This window comes from Anguilla anguilla, chromosome 11 (genome assembly GCF_013347855.1).
Source record: "Anguilla anguilla isolate fAngAng1 chromosome 11, fAngAng1.pri, whole genome shotgun sequence".
NCBI classification, from domain to species: Eukaryota; Metazoa; Chordata; class Actinopteri; order Anguilliformes; family Anguillidae; genus Anguilla; species Anguilla anguilla.
Genome location: NC_049211.1, coordinates 9,111,834 through 9,121,303, shown reverse-complemented (window position 1 = coordinate 9,121,303; position 9,470 = coordinate 9,111,834). Strand labels below are relative to the sequence as shown.

Genomic DNA, 9,470 nt, shown 5'->3' with positions numbered 1-9,470 from the left:
AACCTTGATCACATGACCTCATGTTGGTTCGAGCAAGAGCTTACTCACATCACGGTTACCTAAACGCGAGTCGTTTTCATTTACTGGAAAGTGTCGAAAAGCGATATTGTTTGGAAATTTAGCTAAATTTACCATGAGACGGAAGCAGGTGAGACTTACAATTAATATTTATTCTGTTGCGACATCGTATTTCCATTACCTAGCTATAACACGAACTTTACACAGCGTGTTATTCTGACGTTTTAATCATCTGAAGTTTTAGTTAGCAAAGCTACGTTAGCTTGAACTTGTCGAACAAACCGCGGCGCAACAGTGTAAACGGTTTATATAAGCAACAACAACTTATTTTATCCAGCGCGTAGAAATTCAGTGATAGACGACATATATACACGTGTTGGTTGGGTACTGTATCCCACTAGCTAGCTAGCAAAGTACGTTAGTAGCGCATCGCGCGACTGTCTGTCCATTTCATTTGCTTGTGAATAGTCTACTAGCTAACGTTAGCTACGTAAATGTCTCGTTTTGGTCTGAGACCCTTCGTTTGATAGGCTCACTTGATAACGGGGCAAATTTCCAGTTCTTTAGAGCTAACACAGACCGTAGCTAGCTGAATTACCATTAAGAGCGAACCCATGCCTGCTAATTACCTTTCTCCGTATTAATGTTGGGCTGTCTGACCCAAATTTACGAAACTTGAATGTGCCAGCGAGCCAAATAAATAGTGCAACTAAACACTATACTGTTTGAGGGCAGTGGTGTGCATTTAGATTTATCGCGAGTAAAGTTGAATTATTTTACTTGTAAGATGTTTGACTGTAGCAGTGCGTAGGCTTAAGAGCGTGTCCAACATTGCCCTTGATCTAAAACCCCTTTTGATGGCATGCCTCTCAGGCTCAAGGCAAGCAGCGCTGTTCTGCTCGACCGAAGAGGAAGTGCACCGCGGCGTTGAAAAGTAAAAGTTCAAATAAGGTTGGTGCCCCCCTCTTTGTTTTTGTTTTAAACTTCCTGTATGTGAGTTCGCGAGGTTAGCTCTTCCGTTTGAACTCGAGTTTTCAACAGATACCGAGCTCTTTAATTTTGCACAATGCACAACAAACCTGTCCACTCGAATCTGGAATGAGAATAATGACGCAAATGGTTTATTTTCGCAGGGTTCTTTGAAGATGGTTGATCCGCATTGTGTTGCAAAAGAGCAGAAAGTTGAAGGTGCTAAAACTGAGAGGACCCCGCACGACGAGAAACACGCGCACCATTGCTCAAATAGTCGGCTTTTGATCAGGGGCGATGGAGATGTGCCCTTGTTAGAGAGGGGGCTTTGTCCTGAAAACACTTGCCGAGATCCGGTAGAATTGGAAGATGAAGATTTGTGGGAAGTTGAACGTCGCGGTTTAGAAGAGGAGGAGAGTGAGATGAAGATGCAAATTCAAGTGGACAACAGTATCTTCCTCGATGATGACAGTAATCAGGTTCTGCCTGTCGGGCAGTTCTTTGGGAATATCGAACTCGTCCAAGTGAGTAGGTCTTGTCCTTGCACTAGTTGAACGGCATGAATGCACATTGTACAGCTGGAAGTCATACATATCTGGAATTTGTTGTAATAATGAAACGCACAAATATTGAAACCGAGGGAACACATACCACTTTGGAAGCATAGGTCAACTTGCATTAGTGCATCAGTTTTATATTTTATAAGCTGGTCTGGCACTGTCGCTCAATCCACAACATAGCTCAGGAGGTAAGAGCGGTTGTCTGGCTGTCGGAGGGTTGCCGGTTCGATCCCCTACCCTGGGCGTGTCGAAGTGTCCCTGAGCAAGACACCATGGCAGCCTTTCACTGTTGGCGTGTGAGTGTGTGTGTGAATGGGTGAATGAGAGGCATCAATTGTAAAGTGCTTTGGATAAAAGGGCTATATAAATGCAGTCCATTTACCAAATGCTCTCCTACATTGTAAATCACTGAGATGAAATGCTTCTGCTAAACAAATACAATGTAATGTAACAAGTGAGGTCCATAAATATGTAGAACAAGGTTTGGTTTAAGAAGACCTGGTGCTGCTCATGCGTTTTGTCACGGATGGCTAGAGTAGAATGTGACTGAGACCCTTTCGTGACTGTCCTAGGATTACCCGCCCAGAGCTCCCGCATCAACACCCATGAGCAGGAGAGAGTACAGGAGATTGCACTACATCGCCAAAGACGACAGCGATGACGACATCTACGAAGACGAGCACCCGGAGACACCGCAGCAACGCGGTATGCGACCCCGTCTCCACCAGCCATTGCTAATCACAAACCGTGTGTGCGCCTCCATGCCTCACACCTTTTGACAAAATGTCATTTTTATTTAGGAACCGTTTTTTTTTTGAAGGTCCTCTTGGATACGTGACATTGTCAGAGGTGTACATTCCAGGGGTCAGAAAGCAAAAGTCCTGCCATGTATTTCATCCAACCCTGAACTCAGCCAGCTGATTTAGCTCTACCTCCTGGCTGAAGAATGGTGCTCATTAGCAAATCCAGGTGACTGGAACAAAATCCTGGGATGAACTTCTAATTTCTGAACCTGGATTGTCCACCTCTGGACATTGTACTAAAGTACAGTACATTTCATTCAAATGTAACATTTTACAATGGAATGCTCCCTTTGGAATTAATATTTGCTCTGTACTAAAGACTGTAGATGCATGCATTGATGATATGATATTTCATAGAACCTGTAGTAAGCTAAGTAGATATGATGGCCCTGCGGGGGGAACTGGAAGTGATGGTAGGGTGTAATGAAGTGGCCATAGAGCCGTTATACTGACAGGAAATCTCCCCTTCCAGACAGTGTCAGCAGTACTGCAGATTCAGGAAACCACGTGAGAAATGGGAGCAGGTGAGAGGTACACATTTTCTTCTTCTTTTGTTACCAATAGGGTTGTGGAAATATATGTATGTATAGGATTGTATCTGGCGTGAGGTGTAAGTGCAATCAAGTTTTAAACTGTTTTCAAGACACGTTTGAATATGCATGAATGGTGCCTTGTTTATTCAATCAACAGGGGCTTGGCAACACAGAAGGAAGTGTAAAAACAGACTCCTCTGATGGTGACCAATCAAGAAGTGCCTTCCACAGGCGAAAATGTTTTCATCTTGCACTCAAAACTACTTCAGTCCTTTAGCCAGTGGTTGCTGAACGGTTCAACTGATGCCAAAGTTGTTCACATTGTTTTCATCTAATCAAAAATAAATTTATACTTATTGCTGACCATTTTTGCATGTTACCCCAAGAGAATTGCACTAACCAAGTTCAGTACTGCAGAGGCCATGAACATGAAGCTTAATGTATTTACTTTTCTTAGTGTAAAAGTTTTATATATATATTTTTTGAGATAGATGTATAAGTTCTTGCTCTCCTTTGGAGAAAATGCTGCACTGTAAATTTGTTTTTGCTATTTGTTGTAAGAATGATCATTGAAATTCCATGTGTTAAATATATAATCTTAATTGCAAGCTGTGCTGGTTAAAATTCCACTAATTATTCATAGTTAATATTTAAGCGGTGTACCACTTAAGTATAAGAACCTTATAAATAGGCTTGGAAAAATTTTATAAATTTTTTCTTACTAGATATTGCACTGCATTTGTCTCTAGAAAGTTGAGTAATATAATTTTGCTTATGGATTTTGTACTGCCAGTATAACTAGAATAAATGCGCCAATTATTTTTACAGTATTGATTGAGTTTCCTCCTTTTCTTGTCTGTGTGTTAAAAATATCACTTTTAATTAATGAGAACAGAAAGAGCAGGAATAAGGCAAGGACACTAAATCCTTTTTGTGCTGCTGTGTGAGCCATGGTTTTATTTGTGTTCAGATGATCTGACGTCAGGTGATGGAACAGTGCAAAGCATCTACTGCATCATTAACATGACAATGTAATGTTCCTTCAGCAGTTGCACATATTACAAATTAAGTTACAAAAACATATGAAATTATCCATTATTCTGCTAGTACAAGTTTTAAAAATTGTATATAAAAAGTCCCTTTTTCTATAGGAAATACTGCATAAAAAATATGAAAAGCTGATTTCAGAGAATTCCTTTCTTCAATAACACAAACAGACTAATTCATTTTATATCTTTTTTCGTTTCTTGTAAATTTGCCTGCTATCACAAAGCAAGTCATGAGCACGCTTCTTGTGGCAAACGATGTGCACAAGTTTTAAATTCTCCTTCGTGAACAGCAGCCTGTAGAAGTAATCCCAGTTGATGTCATTGCTCTTGTGACCTTGCAGTGCTTTGGCAAGAGCAGGTATTATGGTTCTCCTCTTCTCAATCCTTAAATGGTTTAAGAGTAGAAACAGTTAAACCTGGTACAGTGCACTGGGTTTGCAATGCACCTCACATTATATTTCATATAGTATTCCACAGTAAACAGTTGGGTAAAAATAGGGAATCTGAAGTCAACTGAAGGATTGGTTAGCAAAGACTACTAAAGCACTTTCACTAATATCACAACTTTCACCCTCCATTTTTATGGTAATGTTCCTGAGGAATAATGTGACCACTACTGTGATTATGAGATAGGGCAGGGTTCACTTTCAGTCTCTGGTGAGTAGACTTTGCCTATGCAAACATTTGGTCAGTAATTCTAACGCAGACCAATTTGTGACATGACAAAAGTGTGTGCTATTATGATCAGATGTTTTTTGTGTGAAATACATGCAAACATTGCAGTTTGTATATTACAGGAGTGATTACGTTCTTACTAATGATTCACTAATTAATTCAATTTCAACTTTAATTCATGTCTTACAAGTATAAATAGAGCTATGTAAATTAGATATAGAAATTGACAAGAAAATAATTGCCTATTTAGCTTTGTGGTCAGTGTCACACCTGTTAACAATAGTAACCATCTATTTGGTTTACAAGTGTAGACAGTGGGGGACCATCTATTGCGAACCATGGGTATCCTTGATATTAGAGCAATTACACGGGTCTTGATGTTTCTGCTGTACAATTCAGATAAATAGAGGGTGAATCATGACCAACATACTCACCTGTGGTCAAGATTCCAGGTGCTGAAAACGATTCTGCTTTCTCTGTTCCCATAAGGGTTTATGGAGTGGAGAGATGAGCATTTATCTTGGTCAAATGCACCCTAGAAATTAGCAGTCAAATTAAATCAGTGATGTGGGGAAAAACAAAAGGCTTTTGTCAAGGGCTCATCATGCAATCCTGTCTGTGACTGGATATATGGACACCATTTTTCATAATACCCATTTCAGTATACAGTATATTGTTCCTCAGGTAACGATAAAGCCTGATTTGAATAGGCAACTAAAAAGCCTGATGTCTACAGATGTCTACTGAGCTGTTATTTGATGGATTTTAAAAAAGTGAACTGTGAAAATCTTTCTGGAATATTTCAGGCCCCCCAGTGTGTCATCCTACCTGACAGGAAAACCAGCCTTCATTTGTGCAAAGTCGGCTGCGTTCCTTTTCTTTCCTGACAAAGTAACAGCCGTTGTACTTTGCAGATTTCAACTTCTCCGCCATGCAGTCCACTACCTCTTTGTACTCCCTCTGTACCTTGGCACTCTGGATACTTGAGGCATACCCTTCAACCTGAACAGAAGGCAACCATAAGTAAATGAAACAAACTGTGTGACAAAAGGTGATGGAGATATAACACGCGTATAGATCCAAAGTTACTGGATGGTGGGTGAATAACTAAATTCATTCAGCATCAAACTAAGAATAAAACATGGATGTCCTACGAGCAAACTATGCTCTTTGCATCTGGTGGTATATAAGAATAAACTGGTGTTTTGGAATTAATGTGTTGAGAAGGGTGCTGTAAGTGCAAACCGGGTGTTTGTGATAATTTAATGACCTGTTGTAGAGTGAGAAATTATTGCTGATTTCAGAATGTCCAGTTTTTCAAACTTACATCTTTCATATATCCCCGTATTCTGTTTTCACAGTTGAACTTCATGTAATCAGACTTGGTCTTAAATCTTGACTCAATCCCTGAAATGGTTACATACATGATAGAACGAGACAGCAGTAATAATCGAACTAATCACACCAATTAAAATGTAACACATTATGATAACTTTCAGTATAATCACGTGCAACACTTCCCCTCTCCACCTTTCCTCCCACAATGTGTGAGATCCATTTATATAACCAGAGAGCAGTAGTCATTTAGTACTAATCATTTAAATATCCTGTGGGCAGCAGCTTTGTTGACACACCTTTTTGCCAGTCTTTGAAGCTGAGGACCTGTCTGGACGACTGTATCATTACTGACTGATTGTAAAGCACCAAAAGGACGTTGACAAAGCTAATGTGTCATTATAAAAGTCAACCATTATGATAATTAAACACATTCCGTTCCTGGACTGAGCCTTGTTCTCTGTTTGTAATTTGCACACTCACAGTGGCCACCTGTTGAATCTTGCCTTTTGCTTCCTTCTAAAATACATAAAACCCTACCTTGGAACCAGTCTTCATCCTGCTCTCGTTCTTCGACGTCTGAGGTATCTTTAAGGTTATGGAGCAGATCAGTAAGGATCCTGCGTCTCTTCTCTGAATGTTCGTCCATCAGTAAATCCTGCGCCGACTCGATTAGGATATCGGTGTGTCTGTCTGAGAATCCCAGCAATTGGCCGATGTCACAAACAACTGTTGAGATGTAAAAAAATAAATTAAAAAAAAGACAAAAGAAAAAAAAGCCTCTTCACTGTTACAGATAGCTTTAATTAGTAGTAACTCTCTGAACATTCAGTGCAAACAACCACCTCGTCAGGCTTCAGACCAAACTGCAAGAAATCAGTGTGTGCTGTTAAGATACGTTTATGTAAATACTAATTCCAGCACTGTATTCACTGGTCCATGTCATGTGCAAATGGTGAAGTAATGCCATAATTAATTTGACAATTATGAATGAATTAAAGAAACAACATTAAATAAGTCAGCCACTTGTTATTTAGGGGCCTGAGTAAAAGCAAAGAATTTGAGAAGTTGAAAAGAAGTGACGTTACAATATACACTCAGTGGCCACTTCATTAGGTACGCCTTCTCATTAACCAAACAGAGAATCATGGGGCTGTAACTCACTATATAAAGCTCGCAGACATGGTGAAGAGGTTTAGTTGTTTCTCGACTAAACATTAGAATGGGCGATCTAAGCGTAATCTAAGCGACTCTGACCGAACATGGCCTGACCTGACTTCAACTTCAACATGTACAAGGTAGGGTCAGAAGTTGGCAAAAATAGTATGAATACAGGGATCCATTCAGCATTGTGTCAACAGTACAGGTTGATGGTGGTGGTCTAATGGTCTTGGGGATGTTTTCATGGCACACATTAGGTCCCTTAATACCAATCGAGCATCGTTTGAATACCGCAGCATGCCTAAGCTTTGCAGCCGTTCATGCGCATCCCTTTATGGCCACAGTCGACCCGTTTTCAAAAGGGCACTTCCAGCTGGATAATGCGCCATGTCACAAAGCACAATTGCACACAACGTTTGTGGTACACGACAGTGACTTCAGTTTATAATGGCCCCCACAGTCCCATCTCAATCCAACATCGCACCTCTGGGATGAGAAGGAATGGGAGGTTTGCAGCATGAATGTGCGGCTGAAAAATCAGCAGGAACTGCGTCATGATATCGAGTCAGCAATGGACCACAGTCCCTGAGGAATGTTTCCAGCACCTTGTTGAATCCAAGCCCTGAATGATTCCACCTGTTTTGGAGGCAAAAGGGGGTCCTATCCGGCAATTGATCGGCGTACCTAATAAAGTGGCCTTAGTGTATTTACCCTCTACTGATAAACACACAGAAAGAGGAAAGAATGGTTATTGTTTTACTGGTATAAAGAGCACGCACATCCTTTCCAATTTTGGCCTTTGGTGAGAAGAACGAGTTCTGCGTTGACAGCAAGGGTTTTAAAGTAGTCATCAGTCACTTCTGTTCCATCTTCGTACAAGCAAATATGTGAACCCGGCAACGGGACCTGATTCACGAATGAATAAACATAATTACAGCACAAAATACATGCAGTTCTGTGGTCAAATCAAAAAGCTGGCACAAACGCACTTTCTAGCCTTATTATAAACCACGTTCCCAGCTTTCAATAGGCGGTTGAATAGCAAGATCTAATATTATGTATGGTTAACGTTACATCGTAAGCTATCTGAACCAGAGAGTTGGATTATGATGGTTAATTTATAGATAATATTTAAAAAATGCACCTGCAACATTTTACACCCCTTCTTAAGAAGTTCTTTCAGGCTCCTTGCCGCAATTCCATACTTCTTATTTTCACTGAGACCTCTCAGTTTAATAAGTTTCGGCTTTTTAAACAGTCCGAACATAATTCCCATCGAGCTCCAAGCACTTCCGTCGTTCTTGTGTAGGCATTTCCACGCATGCTCAGAACGACAATAGCGTATAATACGCGCAGACCTCAGTTCAGTGGCGCAGATCCCTTATTGTAAACTACCGGGACGAGTTACCGTAAAGTGGTTACATTCGTTGATTTCACGATATGAGACGCATCACTTGCATTACAGATCCGTCCATCTACCCGTATGTGACGCAATAAGACAACATGGATCACCACTTTGTAGGCGACTACACAGTCATGCAACTGTGCCGAAATTACTAAAACATTTCAGCTTAGTCTGCGTGAACTACATTACTATATCTAATTTGTGCTGCTATTATCTTCTCTATGGGTTTACGAATACGCAGAATGCACGGCTTCTTAAGAAAAAGTATTCAGTGGCCTGTAGCTACTTTCTTTCTAGGATAGATAGCGCCATCTGCCGATTAAGGCGTGTATCACATAAGTAGTTTGGGAGACGACCTCCATTTTAAATTCAAAAGACTGTAATTAGAAGTGACTGGTAAAGCAGTTAGTGACTAAACTAAACTAAACTAACCAGTACTAACACAAACCAGCTTCAGATCAGCACTGCTTCACAATTGCCAATTAGAGTTAACCAAACTATAAAACAAATCAAAAACATATATTTGGAACATTGGAAGACCTGTACCAAACTCCAAAATAAACTGAATTGCTATCGGGCCCTAAACAGAGAATACACACAGACGGAGTGTAGGGTAAGGAACTGGGCTTGTAACCGAAAGGTCGCAGGTTCGATTCCCGGGTAAGGACACTGCCGTTGTACCCTTGAGCAAGGTACTTAACCGGAATTGCTTCAGTATATATCCAGCTGTATAAATGGATACAATGTAAAATGCTATGTAAAAGTGGTGTAAGTCGCTCTGGATAAGAGCGTCTGCTAAATTGTGAGAGACTCGTGACTAAAGTTTTCTTCTGCTTAACCCTTTAACTGACTTCTCAACCATGCGGTAGAGCTGACTTTGACAGTGAAAAAACCTAGGAGAAAAAAAAAATCTGCCCAGCATCCTGATTGGTGTGGGGCTCCAACCCTCCTTAATCAATTTG

The 9,470-nt window shown here is 40.5% G+C and overlaps 2 protein-coding genes across 4 annotated transcripts; one reads left to right on the top strand and one right to left on the bottom strand.

The window, feature by feature from the left end:
- Nucleotides 1-3,713, top strand: c11h1orf174 (chromosome 11 C1orf174 homolog). 2 transcript variants are annotated; one of them, XM_035381314.1, is made up of 6 exons: nucleotides 1-148; nucleotides 892-969; nucleotides 1,152-1,511; nucleotides 2,120-2,252; nucleotides 2,823-2,874; nucleotides 3,041-3,713. In XM_035381314.1, exons 1-6 carry the CDS (start codon nucleotides 134-136, stop codon nucleotides 3,066-3,068), a joined length of 666 nt encoding a protein of 221 aa, XP_035237205.1. In that variant the 5' UTR covers nucleotides 1-133; the 3' UTR covers nucleotides 3,069-3,713. The 2 variants fall into 2 exon arrangements, with proteins under 2 accessions (XP_035237205.1, XP_035237206.1); XM_035381315.1 differs by having other exon boundaries at nucleotides 2,823-2,881.
- Nucleotides 3,714-3,808: 95 nt separating this feature from the next.
- On the bottom strand, nucleotides 3,809-8,441 carry dffb (DNA fragmentation factor, beta polypeptide (caspase-activated DNase)). 2 transcript variants are annotated; one of them, XM_035381295.1, is made up of 7 exons: nucleotides 8,248-8,441; nucleotides 7,883-8,009; nucleotides 6,483-6,671; nucleotides 5,935-6,014; nucleotides 5,436-5,609; nucleotides 5,042-5,142; nucleotides 3,809-4,316 (listed from the first exon to the last, which is right to left on the bottom strand). In XM_035381295.1, the coding sequence occupies exons 1-7, from the start codon at nucleotides 8,377-8,379 to the stop codon at nucleotides 4,112-4,114; spliced, it is 1,008 nt and encodes a 335-aa protein (XP_035237186.1). In that variant the 5' UTR covers nucleotides 8,380-8,441; the 3' UTR covers nucleotides 3,809-4,111. The 2 variants fall into 2 exon arrangements, with proteins under 2 accessions (XP_035237186.1, XP_035237187.1); XM_035381296.1 differs by lacking the exon at nucleotides 7,883-8,009 and having other exon boundaries at nucleotides 8,248-8,421.
- Between the last annotated feature and the right edge of the window lie 1,029 nt (nucleotides 8,442-9,470).